Source organism: Sesamum indicum, linkage group LG6, assembly GCF_000512975.1.
Source record: "Sesamum indicum cultivar Zhongzhi No. 13 linkage group LG6, S_indicum_v1.0, whole genome shotgun sequence".
Lineage (NCBI taxonomy): Eukaryota > Viridiplantae > Streptophyta > Magnoliopsida > Lamiales > Pedaliaceae > Sesamum > Sesamum indicum.
Genome location: NC_026150.1, coordinates 22,368,980 through 22,388,887, shown reverse-complemented (window position 1 = coordinate 22,388,887; position 19,908 = coordinate 22,368,980). Strand labels below are relative to the sequence as shown.

At 34.5% G+C, this 19,908-nt stretch overlaps 3 protein-coding genes across 6 annotated transcripts in view; all 3 read right to left on the bottom strand.

Annotated features, from left to right (window-relative positions):
- Window positions 1,198-6,706, bottom strand: LOC105165508 (bystin). 2 transcript variants are annotated; one of them, XM_011084542.2, is made up of 11 exons: window positions 6,238-6,706; window positions 5,286-5,412; window positions 4,926-4,977; window positions 4,470-4,797; window positions 3,955-4,034; window positions 3,338-3,385; window positions 2,641-2,787; window positions 2,247-2,319; window positions 2,085-2,160; window positions 1,789-1,888; window positions 1,198-1,634 (listed from the first exon to the last, which is right to left on the bottom strand). In XM_011084542.2, exons 1-10 carry the CDS (start codon window positions 6,580-6,582, stop codon window positions 1,812-1,814), a joined length of 1,353 nt encoding a protein of 450 aa, XP_011082844.1. In that variant the 5' UTR covers window positions 6,583-6,706; the 3' UTR covers window positions 1,198-1,634; window positions 1,789-1,811. The 2 variants fall into 2 exon arrangements, with proteins under 2 accessions (XP_011082844.1, XP_011082841.1); XM_011084539.2 differs by having other exon boundaries at window positions 1,251-1,634; window positions 1,785-1,888.
- On the bottom strand, window positions 7,527-15,423 carry LOC105165506 (UDP-glycosyltransferase TURAN-like). 3 transcript variants are annotated; one of them, XM_011084536.2, is made up of 18 exons: window positions 15,291-15,423; window positions 13,221-13,330; window positions 12,085-12,118; window positions 11,477-11,532; window positions 11,254-11,394; window positions 10,625-10,773; window positions 10,443-10,532; window positions 10,272-10,338; window positions 10,132-10,195; window positions 9,925-10,039; window positions 9,518-9,684; window positions 9,323-9,433; window positions 9,183-9,244; window positions 8,977-9,029; window positions 8,790-8,865; window positions 8,087-8,215; window positions 7,914-7,975; window positions 7,527-7,809 (listed from the first exon to the last, which is right to left on the bottom strand). In XM_011084536.2, the coding sequence occupies exons 2-17, from the start codon at window positions 13,311-13,313 to the stop codon at window positions 7,952-7,954; spliced, it is 1,431 nt and encodes a 476-aa protein (XP_011082838.1). In that variant the 5' UTR covers window positions 13,314-13,330; window positions 15,291-15,423; the 3' UTR covers window positions 7,527-7,809; window positions 7,914-7,951. The 3 variants fall into 3 exon arrangements, 2 of the variants coding, with proteins under 2 accessions (XP_011082838.1, XP_020550829.1); XM_020695170.1 differs by lacking the exon at window positions 15,291-15,423 and adding an exon at window positions 14,125-14,573; XR_002287375.1 differs by lacking the exons at window positions 7,527-7,809; window positions 7,914-7,975 and having other exon boundaries at window positions 8,170-8,215; window positions 8,790-8,858.
- LOC105165505 (peroxisomal (S)-2-hydroxy-acid oxidase GLO1-like) overlaps window positions 16,833-19,908 on the bottom strand; it is a gene marked incomplete in the record, with an annotated part of 3,222 nt that continues 146 nt past the window's right edge. The window contains 12 exon segments of the mRNA XM_020694494.1: window positions 16,833-17,131; window positions 17,390-17,494; window positions 17,570-17,670; window positions 17,752-17,821; window positions 18,154-18,216; window positions 18,307-18,373; window positions 18,460-18,584; window positions 18,670-18,747; window positions 18,827-18,873; window positions 19,126-19,250; window positions 19,331-19,529; window positions 19,827-19,908. Coding sequence (XP_020550153.1) covers window positions 16,958-17,131; window positions 17,390-17,494; window positions 17,570-17,670; window positions 17,752-17,821; window positions 18,154-18,216; window positions 18,307-18,373; window positions 18,460-18,584; window positions 18,670-18,747; window positions 18,827-18,873; window positions 19,126-19,250; window positions 19,331-19,470 — 1,095 coding nt within the window.

Sequence of the window (19,908 nt, the reverse complement as noted above, 5' to 3'; positions counted from 1 at the left end):
CACCGCCGGCGACTCATCGGCGTTGGAGAATACGACGGAGAAGAATTAATAAATAAAAAATTAATTAAAATTATTTAATTTAATAAAATTTAAAAATAATAAAAAATATTAAATATTTAATTTAAATATAATATTTTATATAAGTTAAAAAATTAATACATTTTTTTAAGTATTTTTGTATTTATTTAGTATATTTTATAAACAAATATTAAAATATATTTAAATTAAATAATAATTTAGTAAAGTATTTAATTTAATAAAATTTTAAAATAATAAAAAATAGTAAATGCTTAATTTAAATATATATTAATAGTTTTAGTATAATATTATAAAGGTTAAAAAAATTGATATAAATTTTAGGTATTTTTATATTTATTTAGTATATTTTAAATAATATAACATTTTATAAAAGTTAAAAAATCTCATATAATTGTAGGATTGTTATGTTGATTTAGTATATTTTATAAATAAATATGAAAATAAATTAAATTAAATAATAATTTAATTTAATTTATAATATATGATTTTTATTTATATTCAAACAAAAGGGATAAATTGAAAGTTTGCTCACATAAAATCCTATTTTTGTGGTATGTTTGTGAGGGAATGTTAAGTTATATATAATGAAGGAGAAGGGTATTTTGGGCAATTGCACTGCCAAAAAAGCTAAAATAGGATAAAAAAAAAAAAAAGCCCTACTCTCATTTTCACCGCGTGTACAGCACCTTCTGTCAGTTTTGGACGGAGGGGGACTTTTTTACAGGGTTTTAAAATTCACAAGGTCTTTTATGGCTATTTATAAAATACAAGTAAGTTTTGTGCAATTTTAGCATAACACAGGGGTTATTATGCAATTTTCCCTTCTTGTTCTTAGGCTCCCTCCCGGAGGGCTTTTTGAATTTCTATCTTCCATCTTCTATATATATATATATACACCTCTACCTATTTATTTCATAATAAAATAGGATCATTCTAAAATATATTTATAATTTTTTTAAAAAAATAAATGAATATTTACAATTATAGTAAACCTCAATTCAGTCTGATATAAATTTTCCATATAATTTTGTTATAATTTGAAATATGCAAATACAAACTGCATTTATATTCCAAACCCTGGCCTCATAAAGTCAATGAAAGAATTAAAAAACCTATTTCATGGGCATAATAAATAATTTTAAGTAAAAAAAATTGCTCTGATATTTAATTTCAAATTTGATTACTGAAAAAAATAGACCTCTGCAAATCCCTAGCAAAATCATACTGCTTTCAAGACAACATTCAGGAATAAATCCAAATAAAAATATCTGTATCAACTGAAATTTCTCGTGAGAACAAATTGCAATAATTCAATCTAACCTAACAATCACATCTCTATAATTCCATTCACTATAGGAAACTGGGACAACAAATGCGGGTTTGGTTAAAAGGGAAAGTTGCCACTGGTAAACAATGGTATCTCCAAAAGCTTCGCCACGACCATCTGGAAACACAGATGGCTCTAAGAATAAAGATGGAACAATTCCACCAGCAATCACATACCGCATTTACCTTCCCATCGTCTGCTACATTCTAACAGACTGCAAAATGATATCTACTGTATATCTCTCCAGCCCAACTTTTGTCTGAATGACCTGCATCAAGAACTTGCGTATTAGAAATTGTGCCTGTGATAACAACAGCCATTGTGGGAAGAAAGACATGAGTTTGTCTTACAGCAAACACAAATTAGGTTATAAAGGATCCAGATGGGTGAAAATGATATTAAGAGAGAGACCATTTACCGACATAAAAAAAGCTGCAACAATATTTCAGTCCTCCATTGGTACATCTGGAATATCAAACCTGTCTTCTTGAATCACTTTGGTAACTACAGAAATAGGGGTTGGTGCTATGCAGTCAAGGAACACAACATTGTCAAAGGGGCCAAGCAGATTACCAAAATATATGCATGGTAATGAACATCATGAAGAAAGTCAACTATACAATTATGTCAATATTGTAAACCAAAAGCCCTACAGGGAACAATAATTATTAGAAGAGTCTACTGGGACAGGACTTCACAACAAGAAAAGAAAGGATATAGATCGACATAGGATCATCTTCTTTCTCCCCACGGTTGCGGCTGTTATTTAATTCCCTTAATATTTCAGGTGTAACCTGCATGCCAAGACAAAAATGCAGATATCATTAACTACCAGCAAAATGGAAGAGCTAAATTATCATAAGTAGGCTGATCATCTTACTAATTTATGTCTTTGCCTTTCAACTAGAGTGTTGAGATTGGCTTTGTCTTCCTTTGTCAACTCATTTTTGTACCTGCACAAAGGACACAGAGTCAAGCACATATTAGGGAAGATATAGATTTCGCAGTTCGAAGGAAAACCTCTATAAGTAGTTTTCCTTTGACTCTATGAGATCTCAGAGGGGAGCAAATCTATATTTCTGATTACTTGCACTGGTATCACGAATACATCTCAAGATTGAAAGAACTCAGCAATCATTGCTGTAGCAAGAAATTACAAATGTTTCTCTTTTCGGCCGGAAAAAAAGAGCAAGGTGGGAAAGAACTTGAACAAAATGCAAAAGCAAAAACATTTATTAGGGGGAAGTAAGGGAAAGATTATAACAAAAACCAACCTCTGTGCAAATCCAAGAAGCGATTGATGCCAGATCACCGGCATTACTCTAGAATCATCGTAGAATTTCATAAAATGAGCGACCAAAGCGTCAAGAACACGGTATGGCAATGCGTACTTCTTCTCAATTAGTAACTTGATGAAATAACTGCAGAAGAGCATACATGTGAAAATTGTGAATGCCATAAGAAAAGAATGTGGCAAGAAAAACATCCTAACACATAAAAATGGAACAGAGTTTGCAATGAAATGAGGCTCAACTGCTATATATTACTAGGGGATTACCGACGACCTATGCGTTTGTATACTTTTTAAATAGATACAATAAAATTTCACTTAATTACTTTTAATGCCACCAATTTATATCGCTTTGTTGGTTATCTTAATAGATGACAGATCATATAGTAATTATAATTTAATTAGTTAAATAGATAATGCAGTTGAGCAAGACGAAAAGATAAAATTGTTAAGTGAAAGATAACGGCAAAGTAGTAAGGGGTAAATGGTGAGAAAAGTAGAAAAGATGTCGACCCATATGATGGTGGTTAATAGATTGATCAAATCTAATAGAGGATGCCAAGAAGCCTCACCTAAATTATATACATTTGCTATTGAAAGGGGAGCTCAGTTTATTGATTGGCAAACATACAAAACAATATGTTGCATTTACGAAACTTGCATTTTACATATACTGATACCTTGTTGTACCATAGTACTCCATCTCCGCAAGCTTCAACAAAGCAACACTGCCACGGGCAAAAGATATAAACACATCTTAATAAAGCAAACCATACAACAATAAAATAGTAACAGTGTCATACATCCAGAGTCTCTAAAACAATGAAATGAGTTATAATGAACTAGGAGGTTCTTTTATGAAGCTCGAGGGAATTTTCATACTCCATTTCAAAGTAGGAATTTTCACATTAGAACTTCTAAGCAAGTTGTTTGAGTGATGATACTGAAATTTTTACATGGATAATGGACAATCATGGCAAAGAGTGCTAACCAACATGATAATATCAATGAGATGGAAAAGAATTGAAGATAATACTACTTTAAAATTAAAAAGAAACTGGTTTCTTATAAACAAAACCTGCAGTCATAAAATATTTATGAAAAATGGAGACAGAAGTAGAAAATTCTTCCATAGAAGGGCTTTTTCCCTTTTTCTTTCCAGGAAAAACCTATGACTGTTACTCAGAATATCATCAATCGATCAGTAAAAAATTTCTGAATATATCCATACTAAGGAGAAACACCTTGGCAAAGAGCAGTCTAATCCAGTTGTGGGCTAAGGCGAAATGCCACCTACCTGGAATGAAGAGGAGGAATGGAGATTTTCTCAATGATACTGCCAACTATAACAGCTTCCCTCAAAGTGCATGTCCTCGACTGGAACAGAACAAGAGAAATGTACTCATTATAAGCCCATTAATATTCTAATCAATGGAAGAGGAGAGAGTGAGGGATGGGGTCGAAGACCATCAAGCATTCAAGTCAAATGCATCTAGCTAATTTAATTAAACTCAGAAAAATTGTAGCAGAGTGCTGGATATTTGCAAGAACACATTTACACTTTTTTTGTTTATCATCCAACTTCTATTCTCTAGCACATCAAAGGCCAATACCCAACATATAAGCAGAAGCTTTACGACCAGAAGCCTGAAACAAGTAGGCTTTCTTACACCTCAACAAGACATTATCATACAGGCAAAAAGCATTGCATCTAACAGGCAAAAGGTACAGACACAGCTACTGTAGAGGAGAAATTGAAATCTGATTGGTATTATTCACAATAGTAGATCAATATATGGAAAGCTTTTATACCTCACACAAGGGAAATAAGATTCCCTTGTTAAAAGCAGCTGGTTTATACAGAGCTTTTTTCAAGGATTGGTACAAAGCAAAGTGCAGCCTCTTATTTTTCCGAATATCTTCTCTTACACGTGGCAGCAAAACAAGCTTATAGAATCGTTCCACCTTCTTGACACCCAAATTAGAAGCAAAGATTCTAGTTGCTTGATACATTGCATTTGGCGACCATTTCTCAGGTTCAGTTAAGTACAACACTTCCTCCCAGAATTGGAGAGATGGTATGTGCTTGAAAGCTTTTGGCATCTTGCCGGAGGTGTATTTGCTAAGAAGCTTGCCAACCCTGCAAATACATATGGCGCAGGACATAACTAACACCCACACTATACATATTAACTGTGAAAAAACAAGGCAAGTGAGGAAAATCACATAATGCTCAGTCATCAGAGACACAAGACACCATTCACATACCCCTTGTACAGCTCTATAATGGAGTCGTCCAATTTTGGCATAGGTTCCACTCCTACAAACACACTCAAAAAACTGAGAATTTTAAAATCATACAATAAGTTTGCCAAAAATGCTATGTTAGCAAGTTGTTATCATCAGCAGAAATTACTACACATGTCCTGCGACATCATACTGAATAATGTAGAGAAGGTTCAATTTTCATCATTATAAAAATGAACCTCCGGGAATATAGTTGCAATAATTAACTTCAATTTTAAATTTGAAACCCCCAAAGGCACTTCAGCATGCCTGTGACATGGAATATCATAATTGATAAGAAAGAATAGGTAGTCATTAATATCAGGAAATTAAAACTCAAACCTGAAGAAACTTGAGCATCTTTTTGTTTGATCTTCTCCACAATGATGTCAGCTAATGTGCGTTGAGGGCGATCATCTTTTGATAGAAAGGCTTCCAGCAACTTTTCATCTTCCTCATCAATCTCATCCTATTGTCAAGCGACAGGGAAAAGGAATGAGCAGATGCAACACATTTTAAGAATCTAGAACGATAAGAAGTTTAACATCAGAAGACGCCGAGGTGGCTAAGTTCCAGGTAACAAATTATCGCACAAAGAGAACCACACATCCCCACAGAAATATACTCCAAAGTGAAAAACATAATAGTAAAAATATAGAACCAGTCAGAAAAATGCATACTAAAGTGGCCAGTACAAGAACTTCTTTTGTTGTCAGAAAAAGAGAAAAGGATTGAGACCAAACACATATGCTGACAAAAGCACAGGAAGAAACTTATGGATAATTAATGATAAAATGCAAAAACATCACATGATAATCAGGAACTTTCAGTTTGATATTAGCTCTATCTTAACTTCCATAACCTAGAAAGAAAGGTAAATATGCAGTAGCAGGACAAACATTCGCATGAATACATTCAACCATTTACACTCGAATGACAAGCTCAACCAAGAAGCAGATAAAACTGAATGAGATAAATTTGTTGAGAAGCAACAGCCAGTAATTTTTAAAAAATAAAATAAAATAAAATTCAAAGTGACAGCATTGCGGAACACGTACTTAATTCACATATACACAAAATAACATGGTCAACATCAATCCAACTATTCAAGAAGTCTGCAAATAACAAAACGTAGCGTCAGTTAACCCTTAATGTCGCTCAAGTTATGCAGTACATTCAGAAAAATTACGTCGTAAAGCTCAGCTATTTACTTCTTTGAAAAAACAAACTTCCAGAAAACAAAAAAATAAAAATAAAAAAAGAAACTACAGCGAAATAAAAACTAAGGACAAACCTCAAAATTCCATGTTCCAAACTGACTCTGGGTCTCGGAAAACCCTTCAAAATCGTCCACATCCTCATCATCATCATTGTCTTTGAGACGATGCACATCGGGAAACCTAAAAGTACTACTAGAATTCTGCTCAGCAACCCCGTTCTCGTTATCCTCCTCTTGCTGGATTTCCTTCTGCTGAAGTAGGGCTTCCTTGAGAATCTTGGAGCTGACGGCGGATGGGACGAGCTTCTGATGGTCCTGGTGGTGCTTTGGTGGCTTGGAGCGTTTCTTGGAGGAGAAGGCATCGGAACCCAAGGGCAAAAAGGGCTCGGGGTTTGTAATTCTGGCGCGTTTATTCGACATTGGTGGTGGCGACGAGCAAAAGCCCTAATAGCTGGGGGGAAGGGGTTTAGCAGTTCCTATAAGGGATGGGAAGCAGTGAAGGACGATAATGGCTTCTGCCTCTTTCTGATGTATGGTGTGGTGTGGGCTAATTACCAAAGAAACAAACCTTATATTTTATGGGCTTGCTTTCAAAGTAACAAACATAGGCCCAGTTATCCATAACTTTTCAGCCTAAAATATATATTATATAACTTTATTTCTAAAATGAAAACATATTTAAATTAATTCATAAAGTTATGTTTCGTATTAAACAGCAGTGTAAAATTAATATATTTTTACTTTAAATTATTATTTTAAAAACTAAAAACTAAAAATGAAAACATAAACAATTTTGTGGGAGTATTTTCTCCAATTATAATTTATGACATTTATTTTCATCTAATAAATAAGTTTAAAATTTATTGAATTTACTTTTGATTTACTTGATACTGTCAATGAAATTTGAACTCACCATATTCAGACCAAGAAACAGACATTTGACTATAAAATCATCATATCGATGGTAGTACTTTTCTCATTCAAAAATTTTAACTACAATCAGCAAATACTTATAGGTGAATTTGGCTTGCTATAAATTTAAAAGGAAAAAAACAATCTATTATAATTGAAATCTAGATTTGTTTTATCTTCATTTTTAAATTTCTTCCATATCATCGTATTAGGGTGTTGATGATTTGCATTAAAAAGGCACTCAATCAAAGACATTTTTGCCTCTTGAAAATTATGCCAATGCAGAAACACCCACTCTTTTCTTTTCTACATATACGTATACCTTACTGGAGAATATAACAACAAATAACAGAAGATGAGATCCTTCTCCGGCTATATCACTTCTTTTGAACAACATCAAAGGGCTCATATAAAGAACGCCTTCTGGAGGCTGTCACACATAATAGCTGGGATCAACATAACTATTTAATAGACTGCGCTATATCGTGCCCAAATATTGTGAAGAATTCCACAGTTCAGAACAGTATCTTGTTTTAGCACCCGTAAATGATTGTCATTCCAGGGCAAGTTCATGATCAAAAGATTTGAGTCTCCTGTTTACATGAGAAGAAACACAATACACCACTCTGCTTCTCTTCTCTTTCAAATGGGAAAAATCAGGTGATTCCATGAGTGTGTTTGAACAACCAAGAATTTAAATGGGTGCCTGCCGCCAAGAAGCCGCACCTACACCAACTGGAGAGTTCCCAAAATTAAACAGACGTCACAAAAGCACATTTGGACCAATTTTGACCATTGATATAAGTGCACAAAATAATATTAAGATAATAAATCTCTACCTGTATGTTCATCTGTTTTTGTGTCATCTTCCAATGATTCAGCTAGAGTTCTTAGAGATAACCTGAAAGACAAATACATGCTCTCAGAAGTTGGCCGCCTGGAAAAAGGATAATACAACAGCAATTAAAGGGGCCCATTATATTGCAGAAGTTGAAAGGATTATAATTTTCACCTCGTATATTAAGGGCTTGGCATTTTCTTCCCATTCAGTTGTCCACCTAACTGAAGATACCCTCTCCATCAAGTTTGATCTCATTGACTTCAAAGCATCACATCTTTCAGGGAAACCCTCAAACAACATCTGTAGAAACAAACATAAAAATTTGACTGCTTGTTCGTAACATTGTGCAGATATTCAGGACAGGGGCAGTGATGCATATGACCTACATAAACTAAATCCAATCTGCAGGTAAAGAATTTTCTCAAATAATATGATGCAGCAAATCTTTAGCGCCTCATTTGTACTTTTTCAAGGGTATTCCGTTTTGACTATGCACTCAATTATAACATCATTTCATTGGAAAGAGGCCCTCCTTGTAAGAGGAATCTTCAGAAGACATTCCACAGTGCCAAACAATTGAATATATAACAATTCTTTCTGCTTGCTACTAAAAAGTATCACTAATGCTCATTGCTAGGTGAGGTTGCCTTTCGTTATAGATAAAGTAGTGGGCTAATTCAAAGGTTTATTGCTACTTGAAATTGATAGTAATAAAAGATGGAAAATAAAAGGATTTTCAAAGTAATCTTGCTTATTAAATATGCTTCTTGAATGATGGAAGAATTTGAACTATATGTTTGAAATGTAGAAAAAATTCTTCAACATTCCATGGGCTATGTCCCATGCTCTTAAAAAGTAAAATAGAGAAGCTTACCATGAGCTGATCAGCCAGTTCTGAAGATGACGAGAAAAGGAGGCCATTTTTTTCAACATCTATCAGCTCCTTTATGCTTGACACAGATCAGAATGGTTGGTAATTTGTCCGAAGTTCTTTTTGCTTAATGTTAGTCTATTTTAATGGTAACATGCTCATGGAAAGAAAGTACTCCATTTGATCTTACCAAGAATATGAAACAGCACAGACAGGTAATCCACAGCCAAACATATCCACAACCTGACTAACCAAAATATCCAAGCATGAGGAATTTTCCTTAAGAAACACAATTTTTTAAAAGGTGAGAATTAAAAGAGAAACTTGCAGGTGACACTGCCTAATAAACTGCTAAGTTCACAAAAGGGTTGAACTATATAATTTATTAGCACAGACCTTCATGGGTAGATCTAATCCTGATGACGAAGTATGCAGGCAAACGCCTAGATCTGCTGACCCTGTATAATGCATCAAGGAAAATGTAAGAGTGATTGAAACAGAAAGCAACATAAAACTACTGAGGGTATACCACTTACCAAGAAGCAAAGGATAATCCTCAGCCGCCAGCCACATGGTACGGAATGCAACCCGTCTGAGACTAAGTTTCCTTATCATTTCCTCATATTTTTCCTTTTCAGGTCCTTTACCTTCACTTTGTGTTCAGTCTTAGAATACATACAATAACTTGACTGATAGGATGAAAATTAATATGCTTTAAAGACAGACATTACCAGTAATAATGAACAGCAACCTCGGGTATGGGAATTGCTTTCCACCACAAATTCCATCCCAAATAACTTCATCCCCACTTGAATCGTCCTCACCTAATAGTGCAGCAACACGTCTATCATACATAAGCGCTGCTTCCAGAAGAATGCCAAAATCTTCATCAGGAGTCCTGAATTTAAATCATTCTTTATTTTTCCATCCATGTCAATATAAAATATATGTTCATTGTTATCTGTCCTTACAACTATGGTACCTGTCAGGCAAAGGAAATGTGACTGAACTAATTTTGCTTCATTGATATAAATAAATGAAAATCAGATTTTTCTCGAGTTCCAGAAAAGGCACCAAGGACAAAAGGAGAAGTTCACATAAATTATGATGGCAAACAATTAAGTGATCAAGAATATACCAGCTTGTACTGCTAACAATGAGTGCGGGTCTGTTTGGTTTCAAGATTATATCAGTGCCAACCTGAGTTGTAAATGGAGTTATATCAGGATTACTGTTGTATGGTCCTGTCAATCCTGCCACATGAATGCATTTCAGATCAAATTTAGCAGGAGCATTCTTCATTTCATTAAAATGGACTAGAAACAGTATCTTCTTGTTTGTTTACCATTGCTAATGCAATCTCGAAGGCCATATGGCTCATTGAGACTTTTACTAATGCTGCAAAATAACTAGATCATCACCATAGTTAGAGTTTGTTGATTTACTGCTCTCTTTATGCCAACGAAGCCATATAAATTTGCTCACGTTATGCTTTTCCTCAAGTGAAGCAGGACGGAAAAATTCTGGAGGTTGATCATACAGAACAGTGGCTCTATAATTATGAAAAACATAAGAGAATACAGGTTATCAACTCTAGCAAGTAAAACAACAAGCAGGCCTCAAGACATAAGAAGGTTTTTGAGATCACGCTCTTACTTAATTCCCCAGTTCTGAGACAATTCATGTTGCATTGCTTTAGTCACACACAAGGAACCATGAGCCCTCTCACCATAACTCTTCTCGATCCTAGTCATGGATCAAAATATTACAGCTATAATCTTGTGCAAAATCCAGGAGACAAAAATAAATTAAATCAAAAAGCTGGAATGCAATTTCACCAACGATATATCGCAACAAAGAGACTACTCCTTCCAAGAGACAGTGCAAGCAGGGTATATCCAAAATTATGCCAATCGACAATGATTGCTGAATGTCTCAACCAGCTGGCCCACTTCACAACCACTAGAGTAGGAACTGATGGTGGATTCTGCAGGAGCAACATGTAATCTAGTGGAGCTTACTCATGATGACATAGGATAGATGACAGACTATTATGATAATGTCCATGAACTTCCATTATCATGCAGCTTCTCCAAATCTTTCACCAGCCCACAGAAAAAAAATATCAGCAAAAGACTTGGAGAACAGGGTGCGACAACAAAGTTCAGTGACAATCCAGTGTAATTTCATTGCTAACATCATCTTAACCATTGTGATTAAGTAATTCCAGTAAAATATAAAAAGATTAAACATTTCTGGTAAATTCACATAAATATATAAGGAGAGCATTTTCCATTTGCAAGAATTCATGCAACTTGATTATTGTCAATCAGAAAAGCCAAGATGACCTACAATCAAGGCAACTACTAAGCAACAAAAGGTTGAGCATAAAACAGTTATGCTATAGAAAATGAGCATGAGCCAATTGGCAAAATTCTGAGACAAATAAGCACAAGATGAAGCTCACCTGCACTAAGAAAGCATCGGGAGCTGGTATCTTTACACAAAGATACCACAGCAGCATAAGGAACTGAATAATAGGCTTGAGAATAAGAAATAAGGGATGAAGTATCTTTGGAAGACTTCGAGGAATTGTTGGCCATTGTGGCTGTGCAAAAGAAAATAAATATTCTTTCAAGCCTTTGCAAATTTCAATACATTTAATGCACCAGCAACATCCTTAATCGTACCATTCTGTGGATATGGATAGATTGGTTCTGTAACACTGAGATGTGGGGCTCTGACCCTATCCAAAGACCAAGTCCTCAGTCAACTAGAAGTCATATGTTTTAGTTAATGCAAATGTTTTGATCAAACAATACAATCATTTATAGTATCAAAAACCTTTAATAAAACATAGCATTATAATAAGTCTCGGTTTATGAAGTTCAAAAATTATGAAAAATTCCTCCAGCACAATGACCAACAGAGAGACAATGCTTATCAGGTGGTTAACAAAGGTGGAACGTCAAGCATACAACAAAGGCTGTCCATACAGTGGCATTTTCTCTTTTCTGACAAGGACAATCAAGCTCCAATGTGAAATAAGTCATGCGTTGCTTTATTAGAACAGGATATGATAAGGTCATTTATGAAGTAACAAGAACTAAGCACTAGCATAGCATATAACCTTAATGGATAATTGTTAACATGAACTTGAGTTTTTAACTCCTATATAAAACCCATGGTTGAGATTATGATATGATGCAGAAATAGCTTTATGATCAGAGAACAAATTCAGGCTTAGGCCACGAAATTTTAGACATTTTCACTTGGGCATCACAAGGCACAAACGTACCTCCATATCCAACAATATCAACATCTAGACAAGCCTGCAAGAAAGGAAACTCATTATGCCAACAACCCAAGAGAAATGAATGAAAGGAATCGTGCATAACTTGTTCAAAGAAAGCACCATTTTTTGCGGACAGAAAACAAAGTCATCTTTTAGTTACTATTTTGCTTCAAAGGTTTAGCTAAAATGAAATTATTATAGTTACCAACTTCCCAAAGTACTTTTTGTTAGAAGTTTATAGTTTTCAGGCTGGAACTTGAACATATTCTAATTCTAATTTGGGATACGATAAAAATTCGGGAAAAGCTAATATGTTGGTAAATTATCTCTCAAACTTATTATTAAATAATAAATTAAAAATATTCTGAGTCTATAACAAAGATAATCGAATATAGATTCCTGTGAAAAACTCATATAGTACATTGCTAAGTAGTAAGGTGTATTACAATGGCTAAACACATAAGAATTCCACGCAAGCCAATGTTTCCTTGATGCAGTATATTAGATATAGAAGTACTATCACGTGAGTTTGTCAAAGTCATGCGATCCATAAGCATAAATATCCCACCAATTACATTCAACTACTAGAAACTGGAGAGAGAGAAAGAGAGAGGGAAGCATCTTGGTGTTGTCAGTGAAAACCCAAGCTACCACAACCAAAATACTTCTTTTCCAACTTGTATGTAAAACTCTCCCCGAAAATTTTGTCATTCCAGAAACATAACAGTTAAATTTTTCTTTAGCATGAACAGAAAACGACATTAAATGCAAATCAATAGCATTGCAGCTAATTCTTTCTTCAACAATCATATGCAACTTAGCACATATTCAATTGAACAGCCAATCTTTCGGAGACAAAACATATAAGTTTTGCTCAGACCCAAAAGACAATGATCCATGTCTGATCAATAAATCAACTTCATAAATTCATGCAAGCATGAAAAATAAGGGGCAAATAACTATTCATTCTAATGCCCAGCATACTAGCCAATAACAACATGTTCAGTATACTCCCTATGAAGCTCCATAAGTCCGAAATATAATCTAATGCTCCAAAAGAGAAGAAGAGAGATTAAGATAATCACAAACAAATTCCATCAACATAAACATGTTATTTGTGTATATAGATAGAGGAAAACCTGTCGAGCAAGAGAAAGTGCATGGTATTGCATCCGGGGGCTACGGCCAATGTCGCCAAGCACCACCACGGCAACCCTATTTCTCTTTCCCATTGGGACTCCTTTATTCCCTAAATAAGTAAAGGGTAAAAGGCATTTTCATACATGACAAAGATAAAACATCATTTGATATGTTGTCTACTTTATTGTTTTCATTTTATTGTCAATCTGAACATCAGAAAAGGAAACTGTATGTTTTTATTGTGGGGCAATATCATCCATCGACCAAAAATTGGAGCAGGCCAGAAAAGATTAATTTTGATAATATAACTGCCACAAATCTTCGAGAAGTTCTAAAAGATATCATCAGCAGCAAAATATCCTTACAAAATTTCCCCAAAAATTACATCAATATTTACTTGATTTCCATTGAAAAGCTGCTAAGGAAACATGCAGAAGCTGCACAAATATCCAACCAAAAATTCTTAAAGAGATACTAAAATTTTCAGCTCAAAGTGCTTAAAAGAGTTGCATAATATCCGTACAGAGAAGCTACTACCATCCTATTCTCTAAAAAATACTGGTCAAATAATAGAGAGCAGATTAATGTAAAATAGAAAACGAACAATTTTAACTAATATATGCTAAAAGAAGTCAGAAAGTTCAGTATGAACAAATAAATACTCGACGTAGAAAAAACTGCAGTAAGATGTATCTTGTTCATGCATCCGCCACGCCCAGATTTCATTCTAAGTCCTCAAGTTCAAAGCTCTAGTTCAGAAATCCTAATCCAAAAATGCAGATTCATTTTTCAAAAGATAACCAAATCGCTTTAATCTTTCGATGACAGTAATAAAAGATAAGTTTTGCCTAAAATCTTCAAGCAGAGGGCAGCAGTGCATCCATGTTTTACTTTGAGGACTACCTTGAAAATGGCTCGTTCTTGATGAAGTTGTTCAGTCGGTTTGAAGTATTGCTTGATTAAGAAACTGACAATCAACTATCTGTACCCATCAAATAAAATTTATCTACCAAAACTTATTTGAATAAGTGGAAGAAAGAAGATGTCATTTTCACACACATGATCAGAAGATTAGGATGAGCTAAAGCATCAGCTATGGATAGAAACGGAGGATTTACGGAAGATTAGTATTGCACGGTCAGGATATAATTTCAGGTTTGTTTCTATTGATCATCTTGAACTTCCCCCTTCAAGTCTATGAACTCAGAAGTCCAAGTCCCAGAATTCTATAAGTTTTCTTACCAATATATTGAAAGCTTTGGGTTCATAGCATCAGTACTATGAATCGGCACCTTCAGGATGTGTAACCAAACCAAACATAAATAGATAATGAATATCATATGTTGCAGACATTAAAAGCAATTTGAAGTACTAGTTTTCTTATAAGCTTCCCAAAAACAAAGCAAAATCATAAACCTAACGGTACACCTAGATACTAATAATTCACAATCCCCAATATGAAATAGCCGACCAAATTCAAGCACAGCAATATGAGCACATAGCCACATACTATCCAGACTACTTCCGGCAAACAGACGATCCACAGAAACAAAACCAAATCACTGATTATCAAAATGCTATAAGAACATAAACCTTGATTGCCTCAGGCAATTCCTCAATGCTTTTATTTGCCAATTGCTCATCCAACAGCAGGAGCCTCATAGAGCCTCTCCACTTTGGAGGCCACCTAACAACCGACTCAATTCCTCTCCATCACTCTCCTCTTCCTCATCTTCAACCACCTGAACAAAAACTTGACTAAAATTGCAGCAAAATAGAGGTGGGAAGGAGAGAAGAAAGAGATGAGAGGAAATTCATAAATTTTACTAATTGATAATGGTCTTCCTTACAACATTACAACTCTTTTACAAACAATTCTCAAAGCAGACAAAAGTATAAGGAACTAACGCTGGAAAGAAATCCAACAACAAGAATTAAACAAATCATATCCCCTGAATGTGCCCCTGAATCCGATTAACAAGAATTAAAGAATTAAACAAGATGCTAAAAACACACCCAAACACAAGAAAAGAAGAATAATTAAAATGCAACAGAGAAAGAAGGATTGCCTGGAAGCTTGCTGCCGTGAGTTTGGGGCTAGGGTTCTAAGAGATGGGTTAGGGGAAGAAATGAGAGAGGAGAAAGAATGGAGATGGAAAGAGAAAGAGAGAAAGAGAGGGGAAGAAGAAACAGAGAATAAGAGAGAGAAATATTATTATTATTATTATTATTATTATTACTACTACTAGTTTATATTATATCAAAATACAAATCCAAATACACCATCTACCTCAAAATATATACTTACTTATTTTTATTTTTCTCTCTCTATCTCCACAATACCAAAACAAAAATATCCAAAACATTAATCCAAACATAATGTATACCTTCCGGTGGTTATCGGTGGATGAATCGGCGATCACTAGTTAGAAGAGCACGTGGGGTCTTAATGTAAGATTAATTAAGACCATTGGATGTTATTAAATATGTTATAAAATCCACACTTATCAAAAATTTTGGTAGTGAATAATTTTTTAGTATATACCAAATAAGATTTTTGCTCATATTTTTCGATTATTCTGGGCCTAGTTGCTGGAATTTTGGGCATAGGTATAGGTCTTGGAAGTCTTTTATCCTACTCCATTTTTGTTTTTCTAAATATAAAATTTAAAAAATTTTATATTATTACTACCGTTCTGCTGATCTCAAGACTAGTCTCATTTAAATTTAATTGGACCGAAAATTTCTCCATTGGCCTTAACCCAACTTGTCTCCGTTATAGTTGAACCTAAGACTTGCCCATCATGTCTCAAACTTGTCCCCATCGCGCCTCAACTCCTAACCCGATGGGTTGGATAAACTTGATTAATATTTATTTTTAATTAATTAATATATTTTAAAAAACAAAAAGTTACATATAGTAATAATATATGATTTTACAAAATGTAATTTCATATGACAGTGAGATTTAATTTAGTTGAAAATTGAGGTTCTATGACCAAGATATTAAAGGTACGAACCCAATCAATATGTGGATATTAATCTATTTTAACAGTATATGTTCTTTTTCAGTAATAGTATTTATTCATTAGTGATGATGCATTATTAGTCATTCGCAAAATATTAGGCTAGAGAGTCGTGCATTATTAATAATTAATAGCAGCTAAAGCATACTCGATATTATAATATGTATGAATATTTTAAATTTTTATTGCATTTAATAAAATAAATATATAACTGATCAAAATCGATAAATTTAATTAGATTTAAATATACAAAAACTAAAAATTATTAATAAAGCTTATGGATCAAAGTAATGGTTGTTTGTGGAACAATAAAAATATTTGAGAACATTTTAGTTATTAGCCAAATAGTTACTACTTTAAGAGATTTTTCATTAATAAATAATAATGTAGATCTATTATTTAACAATATATTCATGAGTAAGTTGAAATTAAGGAATCTGCAATGCGGTACTGCTCTTTTTCTTTAAGAAAACGAAAAGGCATCTAAAATTCTCTAGCAAGCAATTCGTACTTTTGTAGTAAAATAAGAAGTAAATATGGATGAAGTTAGAATTTTATTTTAAATTATATATATAGAGATTCGCCTGACATGTAAATTCATATTGATTTTAGGCATATTCAAGATTCGCATAACATATAAACAAGTGATCCAAGAAAAAGATGGGCCCTTAACAACATATAATATGATGATTTCAACGACATTCTCTGCTCTACAACCTCGGAGCATCCCATCGGGTAATAATGTGATCACGGGTGATCTCACTAAGCGAACGGCACCCGCTCAATGCCATAGTCAACTCAAACTCGTCCCGCAACCTTTGGAGCACCTTTCTAACTCCGACTTCCCCGTCAGCAGCTAACGAGAAAACCACGGATCGTCCAATCTAATGGCATATGTCAGAAAAATGTTGTTACAAGGGCATGAATAATAGGGCTTTGGGCTTACTGCAACAAAAATTACACATATATCCTCTGCAACGATGTTTTACATTACAATTCCACCACTAGCCTCTCTTTTTTTCAGGAAATATTTGTAATGTAAGGGATATAAATTTCAAGGGGTGTTTGTAGTTTCTCATAATTGAGGAGTATTTATAAAATATCAGGGAGTGTGGATGTAATTATCTATTTATTTTACTTACAAAGATGCCAGAGGCTCCTAGTGCTAATGCCTTGAAGACATCTGTTCCACGACGGACCCCTCCGTCCAAGAATATGGGTACTCGGCCTTGTGCAGCTTTCACAACCTAAAATTGCAACAGGAGATTACTCCAGGTGGATGAGGTTGATGGGCAAATCTAGCTTCGTACTAGTTAGATTACCTCTTCCAAGACCATGATAGTGGATGGGACGTAATCCAGCTGACGAGCACCATGATTGGATACTATAATCCCAGCTATTTTGTTTTGAATGGCAATCCTTGCTGGTTATTCACGACAATGAGGATACTTAGAGAAGATGAGTATGTTGCAATAAAAATGAGATCGGGAGTCGTGACTCTTACTATCTTCAGCAGTGAGTACACCTTTCATTAGAATAGGTAACACAGTAATTGACTGCAGCCACTTCACATCCTGTCAATATCCAAGTACAAATTTTCAGAAAGAATTTGGATTTCAAGAGAATTCAAATTCATTAATATTTTATAAAACATAATTCGAATAGAGACTTGAAAAAATTGAAAATCCTTTTGATTGATCTTGAAATTATATAGTTCAAATGTTTACTAACAAATCTTTCGAATTTGTTTAGATTCCTTCAAATTGAAAGGATTTTAAAGCGTTCGATTTTAGATTTGAAGTATATTTTGCTGAATAATGATGGATTTTAAATTTTTATAATATTAAATTATTTAAATCTTTATCTAAATTCTTCCTCAAGTGTCCTTTAGTGGGGTTGCTTTTACCTTCCAACTCAAAGTACGATCAATTTGACCCGCAACATATGAAGCCAATCCAGAGTTCTCAACCTGCATACATCGTGAAACCCGAGCTAAAATGAAGCAAAACTCATCGATAAACGCTTTAGACCAACCCAACAATTATGCTGCATCGCTTACTTTGTCCATCTTGCCAAGCTCCAAACCCTCGAAGTTCTTCAATGTCAAATGCGGTGGCAAAGTAAACCTATGACGCAAATCGCAAGTTCTTCAGACACCATACTACAAGTCATAAGTTTCTATGTCTGATGATGTTTGAATTGGGTTTTTCACCTGTTCTTGATATCACTTTCTCTACGTCCCAATCTCTGGGCATCCACAGTGAGAGCTATGGCCTTGAACCCCGCCCGTTCAACTCTCCTTACAAGCCGTTCCACAACATGCCTATCCTTGTAGACCTGAACAAAATTCAACACTTGATAAATATAACAAAAGAAGAAGGGCTATTATCAGAAACTGTTACTGCATCTCAAAAATTCTTACAGAAAGCTGGAAGAATCTGATCCCCGGCCCCGTTGAAGCAACTTCTTCTACACTGGAAGTGGACCATGACGACAATATCTGTTCCCAACATGGTGTTAAGGTTCTAACTATATAGAAAAAACACGAGTCGAACTTGAAACATAAAAGAAAGAAAAACCATGATTGTTCCGGCTGCTGATGCGGCTCTAGCTGTCGCGCATTCTCCTACGTAAAAGACCATCCACACAATCAGCACATTACAAGTACAATCAAGTCAGCTAGCGTGCATTCGATCAAAGAAACAATTTAACAAACAATCAGGATTCCAAGACTAAACTACAATCTTGATCTCAATTACAAGATTGTTTCAAGATATAGTTGATACCTTGTTAGAAACCTAGTTGCTATGATAAACATATGCAGTCTGTCAGTGTGTATATCCACAGTATTGCTTCAATTAGGATAACATGAGTTTACCATGAGGATGAGCCATTTTCTGCATAGCAGTGGGGGCAATCATGATTGGCATTGAAATCTTGAACCCTAACACATTGGCAGTCATGTCAATCTTGCTCACATCTATTAGAATCCTGGGCCTAAACCTGTATTGTTTATATCATTAAAAGATGTAATTAACACCCACAACTCAAAAGAAAAAAAAATGTAAGAAACAAAAGCTTACAAGATTCTTGAAAATGCACGTGTGTTCTCAGCCAGAGTCCACTGGTCCTCTGCACCTGATGCATAGTAGTCATAGACCATCTTGGGCAATTTTTCCCTGGCAATAGCCTCATACTCGCTCACATTAGTCACCTCCGCCATTGATTTCTAACAACTCCCTTTCAGGAATCCTGCTATGGATCGGTACAGTTTATTGAAAACTGTAAACAGATTAATACTGTATTACATGATTAAATAAAATCGATACAAAAATTTAAGTTTAATCAAAATTCACCGTGATTTTTAGGTACCAAAAAAACATTAGTAGTAGTTTGTAACCGTAATTAATGGTTTGGCCTCATTAGCTATAACAAAACTTAATATTTTTGTGAAAGTCCGATCTTCCTTAAACTACCTTAAATCCCAAAACTACAAGTTGATGGATCAAAGAAACCCCAATCCAGCAAGAACCCACAAACCAAAAGGCAAAATCAAGAGTTAGGGAGAGAGAAGCAGACCTTGTGGGCTCAAGACAAATGTAAAGGGAAACAAGTGCAGGGAGTAGTGGTAGTACTAGACAAACTTGTAAGAAAGTGAACC